The sequence below is a fragment of the Pipistrellus hanaki genome, assembly GCF_964339955.1.
Source record: "Pipistrellus hanaki genome assembly, chromosome: 3".
NCBI lineage: Eukaryota > Metazoa > Chordata > Mammalia > Chiroptera > Vespertilionidae > Pipistrellus > Pipistrellus hanaki.
In genome coordinates, this window is record NC_140505.1 from 142,467,177 (window position 1) to 142,489,160 (window position 21,984).

Below are 21,984 nucleotides of genomic sequence, written 5' to 3' on the forward strand. Positions count from 1 at the left end.
AAAAGGGAAGAGTAAATGGGGAAATCGATGACAGTTTATGAAAACTGCTGAGCTCCAGAACTTGATATCTGAAAAAAATCCTTAAAAATTATGTCCAACTTCTCAGTTTTTAGATGAGAAAATTTAGGTCTATATAGATGTGCAGTGACTCGCTCAAGGGCATGAATTTGTTTTGAGAAGTCTCTTTCTTCACTTACTACTTTCTTTTCCCATAAATTACTTTGCAGCTTGAAAAACACATATACTAAAAAAGAAAAATATATAAGTAACAAGCATGGTAAATTACAGCGGAATCAGGATTCATTACGTCCAGTCTGCTGTTCTTTATATTATGTTGTGTTCCTTAAACTTTCTGAATTCCCAGTGGAAGATATAAGCTACTGATTCCACTTTTTTCTATTTTTGTACTTGTTCTGAGCTGCGACAGAAGTACATGGGCAAAGGACCATTAGAGGGTCTTAGATGCTTTTGCCATGCTGAACCAAAAGTGCTCCCATAAGTGTAACTAAGTCAAGAGATCTATTGGCCTTGTCTTACTTCTGTCCCATAATTAAGCCAAAGAAATGGAAATTTCTTTTAATGGAAATACTAAAAGGCAATTTAATTAAAGGCAGTGTTGTTAATAAAGGCAGTTTAGGTAAGTTTTATATTTATAAAAATATAATTACACAAAGCTCCCCCCCCCCCCAAAATCTAGAAAAATGATTGATTTACTTACTTAATGATATCTGTTAAAAGAGGGATCCCCTAAAATGGTATCCAATGTTAGTCCTCACTGTTCAATGGCGAATTACTTGGCTGGTGGATTACCCAAGGGGCTTTGCTTCTCTACTTGTCGCCTTGTTTTGTAAGTTAATTATAAGAAAGAAACCCAAGGCTTGGTCAAATATTTGTTAGGGAGTTTTGAAATTCGACCAAATGAAGATTGGTATTTCTTTCACTTATGCTCCTTACTCGCAGGAATAACAGGAGAAACTCTAATGCAAGAACCAGTGCTCGCTCTACCCAGGTAACTGTGTAACAAGGCCAAAGACCCAGAGTCCCTCCTCACTGGCCCAGTTTGGCTTTCTCTATTCTATTCCTGTGCCCAGTAGCGATGCTTCAATGTAAAAAATAGAGCTGGTAAGAGTACCAAGCCATCATTTCCACTGTATTAACAGGCTCTGTTAATGTCACAATACCAGCACCATCCTTATTTATTTATTTTTTGCTAACCTTCACCTGAGAATATTTTTTCCATTGATTTTCAGAGAAAGTAGGAGGGAGGGAGGGAAGGAGAAGAGAGGGTGAGAGAGAAGGAGAGAGAGAGGAGAGAGAGAGAGAGACATTCATGTGAAAGAAACACATTGATTAGTTGCCTCCTGTATTTGCCTGGTCATGGATCAAACCTGCAACACAGCTCCATGCACCTTGACCAGGAATCGAACCTGAGACCCTTTAGTGCACACCAACGCTCTGACCATGAAGCAACACCGGCCAGGGCCATCTTTATATTTAAAGATAGAATTTTGAATGCGAGTGTGAGATGCTTTAGGGATATGCCATCTTTTACTCTGTCATCTTTCTTGGACTCTATTAAATACTTCCATTCCATTTATGTCCTCTTCTAATCTGGGCAGGAGCCAAAAACGTAAGTCTCACTAAGAGGGTTCAGAAGTGCCACAGCCCACAAATGACCCTTAGCAGCAATTAAACGGAACAATAACCCCCACGAGCCAGCACGGAAACGAAAGGTGAACTACTTATCCAAACTTGGGCAAAGAGGCAGCTCTCACTCCCGTTTCCCCCAAGCCTGAGAGGAGAGGGGAATCAGAGGCTGCCCCTCCTCCTGCAGCCACTCACTTTCTGCGTCAAATAGTACGGGTCAAAGTCCTCCAGGGGGACAGCGACCAGGCCTTGCGGGATGTCCCCGTAGATGAAAGGCAGGCTCTTCCCGGCCTCCAGGTCGCTGTTGGGCTTGGGCTTGCTGTCCTCATCGTCGTCCCGGTGGCTGCCGTCCCCCTTGGGCGGCTTCTTAAGCTTGCTCTCGGCAATGCGCCTCTCGATGTTGGCCAGCGACTCGGGGGTGAAAGGCTTGAAACTATCAGGGCCTGGTGGTGCGAGCAGCCGCCCTGCCATCTTCTCATCCTGCAGCAGCTTCGTTAGTGATGCTGCGTCCCGGACAGGTCAGCTCTGGGAGGAAAGGCAACACAGACAGCATTAATCAATCACGGCGCGGGAGGGAGGCCGGGCCGAACCATCCCCCTCGGCCTTCATTCACAACCTTTGCACCACATCGTCGCTCCCGTGACAGGGCGATGCCTTTCTCTTCAGGAAAATCTGCGGCATGAATGGACCGGGTCAGGTTCATAACCGCCCCTCAGGGGAATGATCAGCGAGAAGGTCAAAAGACGGGAGCTTCCTGAATGCCGGTACTTATTATTCACGTAAGCTGCCACCACATACAACTACTGTACAAAGATACATTCCATATCCTCAAGGAACGTCTATTCTAAACGGATAGGGCACTTTTACCACCACCCAGGCGTACACGTTAGCTTTGGACAAGTCCCCTGCCTTTCCAGGAACACCTCTTCCCAGAGAAACACTGCAACTCCCAAGGACAACCCAAGGGGAAACTGTCAGTCTTTTCAGCTTCTGAACACACTGAACCTTTCAAAACTCCGGAGGCACAAAATGCAGATAAAATAGCTTTCATCGGCGTTGGCTCTTCTGTTTCAAGATCCCCCTCCCCCCCCAATTCACCAAGGTGTGCAAAACCCATCCAGTATAAAAGCTCAGAAGTGCCTTCTCTGATGACCAGGCTCCTGCCGGGACAAACACAAAGCACATCCCTCCGTGGAGAGGCGGAACCTGCTCCGCGCACCTCCCCGCAGCAGCGAAGAGAGGCAGAGGCAGAGGCATGGCAGAGGCCTCCTCTGAGGCGGCGGCACTGCAGCCCGCAGGGAGAACGGCAGCAGAAAGCTGCATGCAGCCCGAGAGGGTTCCAACCAGGAAGGCCGGGGAGAGAGAACAGAGTGACAAACTACAGTTCCCTTCTGAAAAGAGAAAGTGAGGGAGAGCCGTGACAGAGCTAAAGGCTTCTATGTAAGCATGGTCTTTGAAAGCAATTTTCATTTACATTTAAACAGGTTTATAAGTCCATGCCTTGCGACAAAGGGCTCCCTGAAGGTACATTGTTTGGTGACCGGCACAAAAGGACCAGGAAAGCTTTATTTAGGGTGCTACGAGCAGTTCATCTGCTGCTCCTTCAGTTTGGTGAGTTCCACAAAGACAACTTGAGATTTTTTTTTAAAGCTAGAGATTGTTCTTTCGCTCCTACTTAGCCCTCGGGGTCCACTTTAAGGCACTATCCATAAAACGCTAGGCTCCTCAAGAGAACAGTCGTACAGTTAACTCTAAATAGTTTGGGAGTGAAATACCCAAGGCTCCTTTTATAAATACGCCCGCAGAGATCCCGGGTCTCCCTAGGGTTGGCGATGGCTAAGTGTTGCAAAGGCAGTAAGTGTGTCCGCGTGCAGGCTGGTCGGCTTACGGCACAGGACGAATGAGGATGAATGAGGCCAGAGGCACCAGTCGGCCCCACACAGACCTGCCAGCTTCACGCTGTGCACAGAGCACTGCTCCGTTCAAATATACATCGTGTTCACACAGGAGGCATGACATTTCACAGCTGCGGGGACTGCAGATCCCGTCCACTTCATTTCACAGATTAGGAGGCGTGGGGGCCTAAGAGGCCGGACAGCCCGCCCAAAGTCACCGGGCCAGGATAAGAATCACAGCCAAAGAGCTCGGAGTCCTCACCTCACACTTCTTTCAGTATGACAAATGTCAGCTCTCCCTCCTCCTATCCTACCCTAACCCCCAGTGCTTCACCACAGGAATCATCTGAGTCATCGAGCAAGTTACACGCAAAGACCAACAGCTTTTCTAATCTAAGACTTCATTTACAATGTTTCCCCTAATTTAGAATTCCTTCTTCTTCACCCATTTCCTCTTATCTATTCCTGAATTACCTTCCATAAACCCCCATTCCTCTAAGAGCCTTCCCACCAGCTCCAGCCTTGACTAATTTTTCCCCTTGTGAACTCCTAAAGCTTTATCATGATCCTCTCTAACATTTACCATGTACTTACTATGTTCCAGGCATCATTCCAAGCACCTTGGTTGTGTTAGTTCATTTAATCTCCAGAACAACATATGAGGTAGATATCATTAAATTACACGCTAGAAAATGACATAGTCAGGACTCAAAACACCCTACTCACATTTGCTTTGGCTTTTAATTATTCTTGAATTGCACCATATAAATTCCCAGAGGTCATGGGTGGCATTTTAAACTTTTGTATCCTTCCACAGAGAACTGGAGTATGTCTGGAACCCAAAATTAGTCCAATTCCCTGAGACTCCATGGTTCCCAAAGCCACACTCATTTTCAACTTTGAGTCTCCCTCAGGTCCTACTTAGAGGACAAACAATACTGCAAGGAAGTCAGTGAAGATGCTGACAAACTCTTGTGACCTGATATACACACCCAGGTTCTTCACAGGTAAAGCTGTCCAAGGCTAAGTCCTCTGCCTTTGCTTCCAGATCCTATTTTCTCCTGACTTCCCCAAGACCAGGGGTCGGCAAACTCATTAATCAACAGAGCCAAATATCAACAGTACGACGATTGAAATTTCTTTTGAGAGGCCAATTTTTTAAACTTAAACTTCTTCTAACGCTGCTTCTTCAAAATAGACTTGCCCAGGCCGTGGTATTTTGTAGAAGAGCCACACTCAAGGGGCCAAAGAGCCGCATGTGGCTCGTGAGCCGCGGTTTGCCGACCACTGCCCAAGACCATGTTCCTTCACTTACCCCTGCTCTCGAGGACATCCGCAATCTTTCCTTTTCCTCGCCAACTTTTGTATCTTCTCCTTTAATCTTCACCCCTGCCCCCACTCTACCTTCGTTTGCTATGAATGATCCTGGTTCTGTCCACATCTGCAGTCTCCTCTTCCCTACAACCTTTTCCTTTTCCAAGGCTGGCCTTTTGCAATCTCTCTGATACACTTTCTTTCAGGGCTCTCATCTACTCAAAATAATCTGTACGTGGGTGATTTTCAGATTCCTATCCGAAGAGCCCTGACTGTTCTTCTGAGCCCCACAACTGCTGTCACCACTTCAAAACTAAAGCATTAAAAACTACACGTTTTTGTTGGGCTTGACTGGTGTTGGTCAGTGGTTGAGTGTCAACCTATGAACCAGGAGGTCATGATTCAATTCCCGATCAGCGCACATGACCAGGTTGGGGGCTTGACCTCTACAAGGTAGCCAATCAATGATTCTCTCTCATCATTGATGTTTCTATCTCTCTCTCCCACTCCCTTCCTCTCTGAAATCAATAAAAATATATAGTCTTTAAACACACACACACACACACACACACACACACAAACTACACACGTTTTTATTTCCCAAACTGATCCCTCCTCCGGGCTTTCTTAATTCTGTTGTTGGGGCCAACGTTTTTCCAGCCACCCAAGCATGGGACCTCAGTCACGTTTGCCCTGTCGTCTTTGCTGTCCTTGCCCTACCATTCACCAGCCTTACTAATTCTTCCTTCTGAGTTTCCATTTAAAATAGCATCACCCACTCAGTCAGTCAGAGAAAGACAAATACTACATGATTTCACTTATATGTAGAATCCAAAGAACAATAAACAAACAACATTGAAGCAGACTCATGAACAGAGAACAGTGATGGCTGCCAAGGGGAAGAGGGTTAGAGAAGTGGGTGAAAAGGTGAGGGTTTAAGAAGTACAAATTGGTAGTTACAAAATAGACATGGGGAAGTATAGCATAGCATAGGGAATATATAGTCAGCAATATTGTAATAACTATGTATGGTGCCAGGTGGATACTGGAAACGTCAGGGGAACACTTTTGTAAAGTATATGATTCTCTAACCACTATGCTGTACACCCGAAACTAATACAAAATATTGAATGTAAACTGTAATTGAAAAAAAAAAAAAAAGACATTAAATAGTGAAAAACAAATAAAGAAAAAACAGCATCACCCTAATTCAGGTCATATGCAACAATCTCCCACGTGTGGACCAATCTCCAGTCCACCAGCACCTCTCCAAAGATCTGTTTCCCTAACAGTATGCTTCCATTATGTCATTTCCCTCCCTCTGAACTCTCAGAGTTATGGACTGAACCCATTTCACTGCCATTCGAAGCTTTTTACAACCTCACTTCTCAAGCATTTTCTTCTATTGCTTCCCTGCAAGAGCGTTTACTTGGGTAACTGTTTTTGTTTTGGTTTTCTATTTTGTTTTTCTGAGGTAGAACATAGTACAAGTGAATATGTCTTAAGTGCATAGACTGGTTATTTGTTATTTTGTGTGTGCACATGTGTGTGTCTATACATATTTGTGATGGTGTGCCAGTCAATTTGAATATTTCCTCCTTAGAGAATATTCCAATTGACTGGCACGCCATCACAAATATGGCGACGCCCATAGCCACAAGATAGTGGTGCCCAGTTCCCTCAGCCTCGCTGGAGTCCCCCAGTCCTTTCAGCCCTGCCAGAGGGGAGGGGAGGTGTGTGGGCAAGCCTCAGATGGTGGCTGCCCAGCCACCCAGGCCATCCGAGGCTCAGGTAACTGCAGCCAGCTAAGAACTTGAGCTGCCAGCAGTGGCGGCAGCAGCAGTGTGATGGGGTATTGCCTTTCCCTGATTGCTGGGTCGCCTCCCACCCCTGAGGGCTCCCGGACTGTGAGAGGGGCTAGGCCAGGCCAATGGACGCCCCCATCCAGTGCATGAATTTTCATGCAGCAGGCCTCTAGTATATATATCTGTGTAACTATTACTCAGATCAAGATACGTATTTATTTCCAGCACTCCAGATGGCTCTCTTGTCAATACCCACTAACCCCATACTCTCCCAGCCATGGTTATCTGACATCCATCACCACAGATTAGTTTGGCCTGTTCTTGAACTTCATATAAATGGAATATAAGTATACTCTTCAGGGTCTGTCTTCTTTCTTTCAACATTATTTCTGTGAAATTCATCTTTGTTGTATGTGTAGCATGATAATTTTTTATTACTGTGTAGTATTCTGTGTTTGAATATAGCACAATTTAATTATCCATTCTAACTGGTAAACATTCTTTTGTTTGTTTGTTCTAGAAATCTTTGCCTATCCTACAATGATGAAGCTAATAGTCTATGTTTTCTTCTAGAAGCTTCATTGTTTTACTTTTCTTATTTAGATTTCAAATCATTTAAAATTGATTTTTGTATATCTTGTGAGATAGAGGTCAAGGTTAATTCTTTTGCTATGTGGATAACCAACTGACTCAGCCTCACTTAAAAAAAGTCTGGTTACTGTTATTTTCATTGATTCCTAAATATACTTTCATTTCCTTGTTTTAAATCTCCTGCAGTCTCTCTTTCCTTCTTACCTGAATTCTATTCATCCATTAAAACCAGCTTAAACTCCTTCTCCCTTCTGAGGAAATTGTCTTGCAAAAACTAAAAATAACCTTTTTAGGACTTAGACCATATAGTCCAACTATTCTTACTGTAATAAACTTATCAGTAAGTTAAATAAGAGAGGCTATGTTGTCTAACTGCAAGTTAGTGACAGATGCAGAGCCAGGGTACACAGTTCTTGCCTCCAATACCGGTAAAATGCTCTTTTCACTACACCACTGTCTCTTAGATAATTCACCCTGCACATCATTCCACTACTATCTTCTTCTTCCTGCCATGCTAAGGTGACGAAAGAACAATGAAAGTGACTTTTAACCCTTATAGAGTTCCAAAAAAGACTGAACGAGACTCAAAGTTGGGGACCACAGATGACCAAGGCTCTCGAGTCCTTTGGTCATCCGGGAAGACTAAGACTTTAAAATGCCAGCTGTAGCCTGGACACATACAAATAAATATGAATCTAAATTAAGGAGAAAAGACTGGGAGAGAGAAAGAAAATTGGCATTGAATGAGCTTACAACAGGGAAGAAGGAAGAAAGACATTAGGTGGAATTGTTAACGAAAACACTTTAGGCAAAGGCACACAAGAAAAAAAAAATGTCAGGAGCAAGTAGTATTAAAACTTGTCTCAGACTTTAAAAAGAACGAAACCGAAGAACTCAATTTCCGATATCAAAGGTCACTACAAACACAGTGACCAAAGCAGCGTGGACCTGACAAAAGACAGATACACCGACCAGAACAGACTGGAGCCTAGAAACACACCCTCACACGTATGGCCAAGTGATTTTCAACACGGGTGTCAAAAGCATTCAATGGGGCACGGGCAGTCTTTTCAATAAATGGTGCTGGGAAAGCTGGTTATCTAAATACAAAAGAACAAAGTTGGACTCTTACCTTATACCATACAAAAATTAACTCTAAGTGGATAAAATATCTAAATGTAGTAAAAGCTAAAACTGTACAACTCTTAGAAAAATCATAGGGGAAAAGCTTCAAGACATTGGATTTGGCAACGATTTCTTGCATTTGGCACCAAAAGTGCAGCAACAAAGAAAAATTTGGACTTCATAAAAATTAAAAACCTTTGTGCATAAAAGGACACAACCAAGAGAGTGAAAAAGCAATCCACAGAATGCGAGGAATATTTGCAACTCATAGGAGTTTAATACTCAGAATATATAAAGAATTCCTACAGCCCAACAAAAAAAAAAACAACAAACAACCTAAGCAATGAATTAAGAACTTGACTAGACATTTCTCCAAAGAAGATATACAAATGGCCAATAACCAAAAGAAAAAAAAATGCTCAGGTGACTTATCATTAGGGAAATGGAAATCAAAACCACAGCGAGATACCACTTCACACTCATTGGGATGGATATTATAAAGCAAAGCACACACACAAACAAAAAAACCCAACAACAACAGAAAATAAGTGTTTGCAAGAATGTGAAGAAACTGATACCCTTGTGCTGCTATGAAAATCAGTATGATATTTCCTCAAAAAATTAAACACAGAATTACCATAAGATGAAGCAATTCCTCTTTTAGGTATATACCCAAAAGAACTGAAAGCAGGGACTCAACCAGATATTTGTACACCCACAGTCACAGCAGCATTAGTCACAATAGCCAAAATGTGAAAACAACCCAGATGTCCGTGGACAGATGACTGGATAAACAAGATGTGTTCCAGACATACAATAGAATATTATTGGGCCTTGCAAAGGAAGGAAATTCTGACACATGCTACAACATGGATGAACCTTGAAGATACTGCACTAAGTGATTAAACTAGATACAAAAATTCAAATATTGTATAATTTCATTTATATGAGGTACCTATAGTCAAGTGCCTAGAGACAAAAAATAGAAGAGTGGTTACTGAAGGCGAGGGGATGGGAGCATTGTTTAATGGGTATGCTGTTTTCAGTTTGGTATAATGTTAGTGGACAGTGGTGAAGGCTGCACAAGGTGAATGTACTTAATACTACTGCATTGTACATTTAAAATAGTTAAAATGATAAATTTTATATTATATATATTTTACCACAGTTTTCTTTAAAAGAGAGGGGAAAAAATACCTAAGACATTTACTGTGCCCTTACTATATGCCAGAAACTGTACTGATAATAATTATGCCAAAACCGGTTTGGCTCAGTGGATAGAGCGTCGGCCTGTGGACTCAAGGGTCCCAGGTTCGATTCCAGTCAAGGGCATGTACCTTGGTTGCGGACACATCCCCAGTAGGGGATGTGCAGGAGGCAGCTAATCGATGATTCTCTCTCATTGATGTTTCTAGCTCTCTATCCCTCTCCCTTCCTCTCTGTAAAAAAAGTCAATAAAATATATTTAAAATAATAATAATAATTATTATTATAACTACCTGCCTTCAGGACTTTTAAAGTCTTCTGGGGGTGGTAGACAAGTAGACAGGTGAGGTGCAGTATGACAAACCCAATAAAGTAAAATAGGCTTTTATAGACATACACAAGCAAGACACCTAATCTAGTTTGGAAAAATCATGGAAGGCTTCCTAGAGAAAGTGACATCTTAGCTAAAGCCTGAAGGAGAATTTGCGGAGTGGAGGTGGCAGAAAATGGATGTCAGTAAGAAAAAGCATATACAAGAACACCACAGACAAGGGAGATCAAGCCACTTGGGCACTGCAAACAGCTCAGAATAAGTGGACTTGAGACAATGAACAAACAGGTAAGCAGGTGCCACATCAAGAAGGTAAAGTGGTTACCATGGGAAGGAGTTTTTGTTTTTATCCCGAAGGCAGTAGGAAGACTTAAAGTTATATTTTAGAAAGATCATTCTGGCTACAGTGTAGAGAATGAGGGGGATGGGGTAATGGTGTGGAGGAGAAGCACGATCAGAGGGAAGAGTTTAGTTGAGAGATAAGGATGGTTTGAACCAGGCAGCAGCACTGGGGATAAGGTACCAAACAGTCTTGTCAACTAAATGAAGTGGGGGGTAAGGAAGAACAAAACTCCAGAAAGAGACCCAGATTTCTGTTATGGGCTAATGAAAGGAGGTAGTGAAATTCCCTGAGACAGGAAATAAAATATGATGTAATGCCCAGGTAAGATGATGACTTCACTTTTGAACATACAGAGTCTGAGTCCAAATAGAGACACCAAATGGGCAGTAGGTTCTGAAGTTCAAGGAAAAGATTTAACAACTGAAAGAAGAGAAGAAGCTTGTATAGAACTGCAGCTAGACTCGGAGGACGGCCAGCCAGCTCTCCGCATACATAGCTCATGTGGAATCAGCCAGAGGAGCAGTTCTGCGCTGGGAGGAAGGTGGGCGGCTCTTACTGCAGGCAGGGGGAGAGAGAAGTGCGGCCAGATGGGTAAGTTTACACTGTCCCCGCTCCCAGCCCCTCCCTCCTCCAGCGACAGCTGCATGCCAGGCTGCCACCTTTCTGCTTTGTCATTTACAGATTTCATTTTGGAAAATCATACATATAACAGTTCTGGAAATGGAAATAAAAACAATTGTATCAAACCTTCATTTTATTCATTTGAAACAAAAACTGCAGTCCTAGGTCCCTCTTAATAACCTCAAAATCTGGCTCTCCCACTGGCAAGCTCCGATGGCTCAGCCTCACCCTCATTCTTCTCATTGGCTGTCTACTTCGTGAGGCTCTTTGAAGTGTGTTCTTCCTCAGCTTCACACCCACCAAATGTCCCTAAAGCTGGACTCTCCGTATCTGGTTTTATACACCTGATCTCTTCCTGATCCGTTTGAGATACACAGTCTTGGTTGATTTACATTATGTCTTCCTGCAGAAATGCTTTGAAGGGTCTGTTGATAGAATGCTTTGAAAGATGCCTACTATGGATATAAATGAAAGATTAACCATCATTTTAAGAAAGTCCATGATAAAGAACTCTTCCAGAAGATATTTGCGAAGTACCCTCATTTTTGAGTACTTGAATATTTTGACCTAAAAATGCTTTTAAATGAAGTCAAAACAATGGTTCCTGTGATTTTAAGTAGACCGGAAAGTGTCTCGGCAGCCCCAAATGAGGACAGGTGTCCACCTGGTCTCCACAGTCAGACAACTACCAAGCCCGCTCTTCTGTTCATCAACACGTAGCCCAACCCAGGCGTCATCACACCTCTACCGTCCGGCACTGCCAACTCACTGCACACCAAGACTTTCCTCTACTTCGTCACCTATCCCCCACCACCGATTCCCCCCAAAGTTTAACTGGCTTTCCACATTTCTTTTCTTTCTTCCACAAGGCACGGGAGCCTTTCCCTTTATAACCACACACGAAACTCTTTGTAGACTCTGGTTGTTGCTCCACATCTATTGTCATTCTCCTCACTAGCCTCCTGACTCAAAATAAAATACCTTAAAAAAAACCAAAAAAACCAAAAACATTCACCCAAGGATATGTGTTTACTGATTTTAGATAGAGGGGATGTGAGCGAGGGATGGGGGGAGAGACAGGGCTAGAGAGAGAGGAGAAGAGAAAATTGATTGGTTGCTACTTGTTCATGCCCCAACCAGAGAATCGAACCCAAATCCTAGGCATGTGCCCTGACCAGGAATTGAACCTTCTGGTGTACGGGACTGTGCTCCAGCCAAGCTACCTGGCCAGGGTAAGTTACGCTACAATTTGTCTTGCTTTATAATTGGAAAAGATTTCATTTTTGTGACCTGTAGTTGTCTACTTCTCTTTGCTTCAATTCTAACATGCACCTCAGGTTTCACCCTGTTTCCTGTAGGAACCGTAACGTTCACAGTAACATTGAGACTCTCTTTATCACCTATTTGGTCCCCTCTCCTCCCATCCCCACACAATGGTCTAAAGAGGAAGTACACTTTGTCTTATTTTCTACTAATTGTTTCTATGTTTTCTGGAGAACTAAACTGTTGGCATAATGTTTAGCATCTAAAAAAAAAAAAAAAAAAAAAAAAAAAAGAAGAAAGAAAAGAAAAAAAGACATTTCAATCAGTAGGTGCTCATACCTAGGAAGGAGGACTGAAATAGTTAGTAAGCTGTATTTTATCTCAGATATCTAAGACTGGCTTCTAGGTACCTCCCTAGAGCCTGGATGAGAAGTTCCCATTTTATACTTTCTCCCGTAAGCATTTACTGGGCAGAGTGGAAACGGCAAAAATCCCTCCATATGAAGGACTATGGTTGGAGTGGAGGGAGTAGCTGTATATAGTAAAAAATATTAATTCCCAATTGTAACTGAGAAAAAAAGGAATCAACACGTTATATTTGGATATAACATGCTCCTTCACAATTGGACATAGTAGCTAATCAGCTTAAGTTCACTGTTTCTGACCAGAAATCCCGTGGTTTTTGGTTTTAAGCTCTGCCACTCTACTATATAATGACCATGAGACCTATTTAAATATCAAAGACCTATTAAATACAGGGGTTAATAAATTGTCTTAACATGTAGAAAGAGAACAGTAAATATTAGCTCTTAACACCACTTGTATCACCAGTTTTATTTTTTTCCATTCCACTCAATCTTCTTAAAATAAATAAAAATCCAAAACAATTCCTACAAATCATTGCATAAATCCTACTAAACAAAACTGACATCATTGTAGAAATAAATTTTTATTGGGCAATTGGTGACACTAAACACTATAAATGTTCATTTTTCAATTGATACAAAAATCCAAGTGTACAGGTAGTTAAGGGGTAACAATATATCATATATATATAAGACTAATGCGGGCAATGTAACCTCTATTACATTATAGAATACATATAGCCAGAGGCATGCTTGCCAAGTTGAACTGAGAAATAAAAATGATTTCATTCTTACCAGAGAAAGAGATGGTGGCAGTGCTTGGTGGACTTAGAACATATTTCACAACTGAGGATGAAGGTATGGACCACGTTAGCATTGGTAACATCCCAGGGTCTTATTACTTTGGTCTGCATATACTTTTTTTCATAGCATATAGAAATCATAAGTTACGTCACAATATTTGATCTTATCTTTGTCATCTTAAAAAATATGGCATTTGACTATAATGAGGATTATAAGGTTTCTGCTCCCCATGATCAGTAAGATCCTAGCCCATATGCTTCTATAAAGCTTGGCAATTTCCAACCAAAATAATGGTTTTGGACAGCTGACATCATCTTTGCCATAGAGATTTTTTTTTTTTTTAAATGAAGACATCAGATCAAGATCTCTACTACACCCCCTAAAGAGAAACAATCCTGGGCCAAGACTAAGAAACTGATGTCACTGACCAGCAGGGTGGCCCTTAATAAATTCATTCATCTACCCAAGTCTTGGTCTTATTTATAAAAGGAGGGAGGTGAGTGAAATGATTTATAGAGCCAGCTGTGTTGACTTTGGGCAAATTATCTTATAGCCTCTGCATTTCTTCATTTGCATCTTAAATGAGATGATACAGAAGTGGAAATCAATAAATAATGATGGTCATACTACTACCAATAGTAGTAGTTAAATGATCCATTTATATAATTATGGAAAATCTCTTAGCACTGAGCCTTACAACATACTAAGCTCAGTGCTAAGAGATTTTCCATAATTATTTTGATTCTGCTAATAACCCTGTGAGGTATTGTTATTATCTCATATTATTGATGAGAAAACGGAAGCACAGAGAGGTTAAGCAGCTTGCCCTAGATCACAGAGTGGGATTCAGCTGTTTGGCTTCAGGATCTGTGTCCTGAACACAGAGTGAAAAACTACTTCTTGTTATCAGCACTCTTTCCCCGTCTCTGCATCTCTTCTAAGATCCTTTCTGCTCTATGATTTCATAAATATTAATTAACTGCCCTGAACTCTGACAGGCTAAGCAAAGTTTGCTTCCCTAAGAGGATTTACCAAAGCTTTAAAACACATGAAGGCTTAGAACTTAGAACACTGATACACATTCTCGTAAGTCACTATTTGTCAGTCATGTTGTAAAGTATATCCTGCACTGGGTGGTAGAAAGCTGGACTAAAAATTTAAAACGTTTTTGTATTCAATGAGAAAAAGTTCAAATGAAATCTTAGATGAAATGTCAATCTAGAATACAGGGAAAAGCATCTATGCCTGAAGTCTACCTCCCTCCACTCATGTCACCCTGAAGACATTCCTGCAAAGTGTCAGGACAGTTCTAAAACTATTACACAAAATAACGACTACGTCTCTTTCAACTCCAGATTCAATGGACAACTCTTACAACAATGGATCTGGGACTACCTACATATATAAAAGCCTAAGTAATTTGTAGAATGATCAACTGGTCACTATGACACACACTGACCACCAGGGGGCAGAAGCTCAATGCAGGAGCTGACCCCAGGTGGTCAATGAACTCCCACAGTGGCGCTGCTCAGCTGACTGATGGGCACCAGACACCGGGCTCAAGCAATTGGGGCCTGCTAGCCTGGGAGGGACCAGAGAGGTTGGCCGCTGACCCTGAGGAGAGAGCCAGCCCTTGCCCCCCTGGGAAAGGGGCTGTGTCTGCCACTAACCACCCGGTTCCCCGTCCCAGCCTGGGGCCTGCCAGCTGTGGGGAGGGACCAGGAGGTTGGCCAGCAGGACCCATCAGTGATCGGGGGCCTGCTGTCTGGGGGCAGCTCCTGCATTGAGCATCTGCCCCCTGGTGGTCAGTGCGCAGAATAAAGAACAGTTGTTCCGGTTGTTCTATCGTAATGGTTGCTTAGGCTTTTATATACAGATTGTCAGACATTTTATAAAAATTACCTTTAGCCAAAACCGGTTTGGCTCAGTGGATAGAGCGTCACCCTGCAGACTGAAAGGTCCCAGGTTCGATTCCGGTCAAAGGCATGTACCTTGGTTGTAGGGGGTGTGCAAGAGGCAGCTGGTCGATGATTCTCTCTCATCGATGTTTCTAATCTTCACAAAATAAATAAAAATCCACCCCTCTCTCTTCCTCTCTGTAAAAAATCAATAAAATATATATATATTTTAAAAATTACCTTTAATCCTCACAACAACCTAATTAGGCAGTATTGACAGCTTCATTTTACAAGTGAGGAAACCGACTCCAAGCAAAAATATAAACTCCCAAGGTTAACATGGGAAACAACCTCCTGCCAAAGCTCCAAGCTTCCCCCTGTTCCATGATGCTTCTGACAATGACTGAGGTCAAGCATTTGCCTGCTCCACAGAAGAAATGTTTATATACAATAAAGACGAAAGCAGCTCTGCTGTGACTGGAGCAGGGAGTGAGCCTGAAGTCCAATTCACTCCTCTCATGTCACCCCCAGAAGACTTTTAATGACAACATGAGAATTAACACCTGGCATGGGGTTTTGCTATTCTGGCAACACTCAGGTTGTTTCATTGGTCAAAAAAGACACCCAAACTGGGTCAAATCATAGGGCATTCAAGCAGCATTGAGTGGCAGAGCGAGGGCATGGATAAAAGGTCTGGATACAGGCACCACAAGGTTTGCTCTTCACTTCCTGGATCAATCACTAATGGCTACATGCTTAGTCCCACTACATGCTTAGTCCCACTACACAGTAACTAGAAGATAACCTACTGACCAAATTCAGAAGCACTGCTCACACTTCTATGAGACTGTATGGGAGAAGAGAAGACGGGTCACCCAAGTAGCTGCTATGGTACTGAGACCACATAAGCAGGGACTGCAAACAGGAGAAACACCTATCGATAGCTCTGAGGTACAGCTTCAACCACGGAGACAATAAAATCACCTTCCTCAAAGAGTTACCACGAGGGACAGACGACAGGATATCTGTCAGAGCGCTCAAGGTGTAAATGCAATAACACAAAGTGCCTGGCTATGAATTACTAGGAAGTCACAGCAGCAAACAATACATTGTATTCAGCCATGATAAAAATCATGGTAGATCGCACATTAACAAAAAGAAGAAAAATCATACGATCATCTCAATAGATGACAAAAAGCATTTGACAAAATTCAACACCCATCCAATCTAATAAAGAGGGACTATGCAAATTGACCACCATGCCATCACAAAGATGGAAGCACCCATAACCACAAGATCTCGGCACCAGTCCCCTCAAACCCATGTCAGCTGCCCAGCCGCCTAGGGCAGGCCCGAGGTGCAGGCAAGCATTGGATATCAGCTGCCCAGCCACCCAGGGCCACCTGAGGCTCAGGTAACCATGGCTGGCCAAAGCTTGCGCTGCCGGCAGTGGCAGCAGCAGAGGTGTGATGGGGGCATCATCTTCCCCTGATCACCCCTGAGGAATCCCAGACTGTGAGAAGGGGCAGGCCGGGCTGAGGGAACCTCCCCATCTAGTGCATGAATTTTCATGTACCAGGCCTGTAGTTTATGACAAAAACTCTCAACAAAGTAGATATAAAGGGAACATATTCCAACATAATAAAGGCAAAACCAGGGTAGATCTTACCTGAACAAGATTTCAGACTTGCTAAGAATCTTAAGAGACTGAACTGACAGAGTGACTCTGCAAACAGCTGCCAAGGCTACAAATGAATGCCACCGCATATTTGTGTAGTGCTTTAACATTTACAGAGCATTTTCCTATCCTTTACCTCATCTCATCCTCGCTTGTGAGGTTAAATATTGCTATTGATAGATCCAACTTCACAGCAAAGGTATTTGGGGTTAAAGAGGTGAACTGACTTACTTGGTATCAAAAAGCCAGTGACCCAGGGACAACATAGTAAATGGTCCTTGTCCATTTTCTAAGGAGGGAGAATTTCTTTGCTGTTGAGACAAGCTGTGTTCCTTATGTTGATCAGAATAATGCGTAAGGGAAAACTCTCTAAATAATAATAACATTGATTATGATGGCGATGACAAAGAGGCCAAGAAGGAAAACTCTGAGACTATGGCTGATGCTGGAGAGCGTGGCCTGAGACAGCTGTCAATCAGACTGGGAAGTCTGAGGGCAGAAAACAAGAGAGACAGAAGAGGAGACAGATGCCTAACAATAGTTTCTAGGAGGTCTCATGGTTTAAAGTCCGACACATCCTAACAGTATCTTCAAGAATCTTCCAGGACAGGTCTACATTGCTCGCTAAGTCTTTTGGAATTGAAGTTGAGTGTGTTTTGTTGCTGTCCCGTTTTGTTTTTATGGTGCCTTAACACAGAAGCAGGGTAGCTTACAAAAGCAGGTAGTTACATCTGAGTTACACCATTGAGTGGCAGAGTGTAGGCTGGGATTTAGTGTGTCTGCTTTCCACCCTAGTGCTTGTCTATGATAACTCACCGCCTCTTAGCACGTGTGGACATAATGTAGACAGAGTCTTTCCAGAAGCATCCATAAACACCATCAGCAATGCTGGCATGAGATATCATCTCTAAATAGAAAGCACAGCAACATGCACCCCAATACTGTTAATAACACTTACACATCCACTTTCCAACTGGAGTCCCAGCCACCCCCATGCCAGGCTCACAGAAGTTAAGTGACTTGCTCAGAGTCACACACAGGAAGTACCAGAGCTAGGACTTAAAACTCAGGATGTGACTCTTCATCCAGTGTTCTTCTCTGTAGCATGTTGTTCTCATTCAGGAAAACAATGTTATAATGGGACAAGCACAGGGGTAGCAAGATGAGAAATATATTTATAATCTCATTCGTAATGTACTAACAAACTTAATCTTAAACTTTTCCTTGAGATTTTCAGATTATGGTATCTTAACTCTTGTTAACCACCTCACCGATGACAAATGCATTTGACTAATCCTCAAAGCTGGCAGAATCCATGCAACTTCAGGGGTAGTACGGCGATGCTACATTGGCGGATAGAACTGCAAACTGGTATGGAGTCTGGCTCGATGGCCATGGATCCCTTCTCCTCAAAACCTCTCTCTTGCTTTTTGATTAAAATTGCAAATCCTTAAATGAGCACCCAGGGCCCTTTTCAGCCTATTAATAGACATCCTCTGCTTGTATTTTATGCTCCATAAAACCATTCCTCATTCCTACTGTATTTTTCCATCCCAACACATTTGGTTGTGCCATTCCTTTTGCCTAGAATGCTATCTTATCACTCCTGACTTGGGATAGCTATTCATATTCTCCCTAGTCAAAAACAATCTGGGCCTCCCCTTACTCTTTTATATTATTCCTAAAACACTACTTTAAATTATAGTTTTATGTTTCTGCTTCCTTTTCCCTACTTCATTAAAAGAGCCTCAAGGGTAAATCATGCTTATTAATTATTGCATCCTCCAAATGCCTTGCCTTGTTCACAAAGAGAAATACAGTAGACCATGGGATAATTGTTTGTGGCCTAAGTGAAAGATTGATACGGTCTTCTACACAACAAAAACATACTGGGAAGCAAATTGACTCTAAATACCTCTTTGAGATCTTCAATATCCAACAGAATTAGGGCTCAAATCAACTATATAACTAAATTTCTGTTAATCACCTTTCCACATACCCATAGTTTAAAATCTCCGTGATAAAAGTTAAGTAATGATTTGGGCATATGACATTTGTTGTCAATAAAATGGAGCATCCCCCTTGGACTATAGGTGTCATGCCTTCCTTCATACCACCAGATAAAAGATGGTAATAATTTCAATAGTCGGGCCTAATAGATTGATTTCCTCTTGCTATAGGAATGCAATAGGTTTAAACATTCTATAAAAACTAAGTTATTAAACAACTAGAGGCCCGGTGCATGAAAATTCAGGCTGGCCTGTCCCCTCTCACAGTCTGGGAGCCCTCAGGGGCGGGAGGCAACCCTACAATCAGGGGAAGACAATGCCCCCATCACACCTCTGCTGCTGCCACTACTGGCAGCTCAATCCTCAGCCAGTCCTGGTTACCTGAGCCTCGGGCGGCCATGGGCAGCTGGGCGGCCGCCATCTGAGAATTGCCTGCACCTCGGGCTGGCCCTGGGCAGCCTTTGAGGCTGAGGGGCCTGGGGGTGGGTCCGGCTGTGCCTCCTACCTGCCGCCCCAGTGGGGCTGAGGGGCCTGGGCATTGCCATCTTGTGGCTCTGGGCACCACCATCTTTGAGGACGTGGAAGTCAATTAGCATATTCCCTCATTGGCTGTGGGCGCTACCACCTTTGTGAGGATGTGATGGCCTATTAGCATATTCCCTCTTTATCAGATAGGATGACCACTTGGGATAGTAGTTCCTTTAGGGAAAGGAAATGAGTGAGTAGGAGATATTGGGTGTAGTTTACATAGGTGTTCATTGAAAATTTAGCAAAGTGTACAGTAATAATTTCTGCATTTTTCTATATGCATGTTCTACTTAAATAAGACATTTTTAAAAAAATGAATACTGATATCTTGATGTAATCCCATTTGTTTATTTTCTCCTTTTGGGGGGCCTTGCCCTAGGAGATGTATCAGCAAACATATTGCTACGAGATTTTGCTGTCTATGTTTTCTTCTAGGGTTTTTTTTTTATGGTTTCACGACTTACATTTAAGTCTTTTATCCACTTTGAGTTTATACTTGTGTATGGTGTAAGTTGGTGGTCTGGTTTCATTTAATTTCATGTATTTGTCCAATTTTCCCAACACCATTTATTGAAGAGACTATCTTTATTGTATGTTTTCACCTCCTTTGTCAAATATTAATTGAGGATAATGGCTTGGGTCAATTTCTGGGGTCTCTGTTCTGTTTGATTGATCTATATGCCTGTTCTTGTGCAAGTACCAGGCTGCTTTGATTACAGTGGCTTTGTAGTATAACTTGATATCTGATATTATGATCCCTCTAACTTTGTTCTTCTTTTTAAGATCACTATGGCTATTTGGGTGTTGTTGTTTTTTTGTTTTGTTTTTTTGTTTGTTTGTTTTTTGGTTCCATATAAATTTCTGGAGTATTTGTTCTAGATCTGTGAAATATGCCATTGGTATTCTAATACGGATTGCATTGAATCTATAGATTGCTTTGGGTAGTATGGACATTTTAATGATGTTAATTCTATCAACCCATGAACATGATGTACTCTCCCACTTGTTTATATCTTCTTCTATCTCTTTTTACAATGTCCTATAGTTTTCTGAAAACAGGTCTTTTACCTCAAAAACTGCACAGCAAACAAAAACAAAAACCTGTCAACAAGATGAAAAGGAAACCTACTGTATGGGAGAACATATTTGCCCATGATACAACTGATTAGGAGTTAATATCCAAAATATATAAGGAACTCACATATGAGTTAAGTTTGTCAACTTAACAAAAAATAAGACAAACAATCCAATTAAAAAATAGGTAAAGGACCTGGATAGGCACTTTTACAGAGAGGAATTACAGATGATCAATAAACATATGAAAAAATGCTCAAAGTCACTAATCATCAGAGAGATGCAAATTAAGACAATGAGTAATCAGATCACACGTCAGAATGGCTACCATCAATGAATCAACAAATGACAAATGCTGGCGAGTATGTGGAGAAAAAGGGAACCCAAGTACACCGCTGGTGGCAAAGTAGACTGGTGCAGTCACTATAAAAAACAGTGTGGAGTTTCCTAAAAAAATTACATGTGGAACTGACTCTGATCCCCCTTCTAGAGATATATCATAAGAAACCCGAAGCATCAATCAGAAAGAATGTATGTACCCCATATTCATAGCAGCATAATTTACAATAGCTAAGATCTGGAAACAGCCCAAGTGCTCATCAGTAGATGAATGAATAAAAAAAGCTGTGGTATATTTTCACCATGGAATACTATGTAGCAGTAAAAAAAAGAATCTCTTACTACCCTTTGAGACAGCATGGAGGGTATTATGCTAAGTAATATAAGCCAGTTAGAGGAAGAAAGATAGGCATCTTATGATCTCACTCATATGTGGAATCTAAAGGGCAAAATAAACTGATGAATAAAATAGATCCAGAGACACAGAAACATGAAACAGACTGGTGAATCCCAGAGGGAAGGCAGAGGTGAGTTGGAGGGAGGGAAGAGATTAACCAAAGAACTTATATGTATATATGCATAACCTATGGACAGACAATAGGGTGGTGAAGGCCTGGGGTGGGGGTGAGGGTGGGCAAGAAGGGTTCAATGGGAAAAAAGGGGGACATCTGTAATACTTTCAACAATAAAGATAAATTTAAAAAACACATAACATGTTATAATAAGAGAGAAACTTATAAAATTATATCATGTTATTCTATTTGTTTTCAAAGCCAAGAAATAAACATACCTACTTCAACAGTGGGAAAAAAAGAATATTAATAAAACAACTTATCTAATATTAAGAAATCATACCAATTAAAGTAAGACTTTAAAACACATAAAACCATATAAGATGAAGGAGGAACCAATTTAAACTTTTAAAAATCATTATTTATGTCAATGCTGGGTTTATTCTCTTTATTTCCATACTTCTTTTTAAAAAAATATATATTTTATTGATTTTTTTACAAGAGGAAGAGAGAGGGATAGAGAGTTAGAAACATTGATGAGAGAGAAACATCAATCAGCTGCCTCCGGCACACTCCCCACTGGGGATGTACCCGTAACCAAGGTACATGCCCTTGACCGGAATCGAACCTGGGACC

The 21,984-nt window shown here is 41.8% G+C and overlaps 1 protein-coding gene across 9 annotated transcripts in view; it reads right to left on the reverse strand.

The window, feature by feature from the left end:
• The window catches only part of SCN8A (sodium voltage-gated channel alpha subunit 8), a 179,391-nt gene that overhangs the window by 120,780 nt on the left and 36,627 nt on the right, over window positions 1-21,984 (reverse strand). For 8 of the 9 annotated variants that reach the window (XR_014794460.1, XR_014794461.1, XM_084877343.1 and 5 more), the window contains exon 2: window positions 1,843-2,172. Coding sequence is in view for 7 of the 9 variants with exons in the window: in XM_084877343.1 (XP_084733469.1) it covers window positions 1,843-2,118 (276 nt within the window). In the remaining 2 variants the exon portion in view is untranslated. The remainder of the gene's footprint in view (window positions 1-1,842; window positions 2,173-21,984) is intronic. The other variant, XM_084877342.1, reaches the window with a different exon arrangement.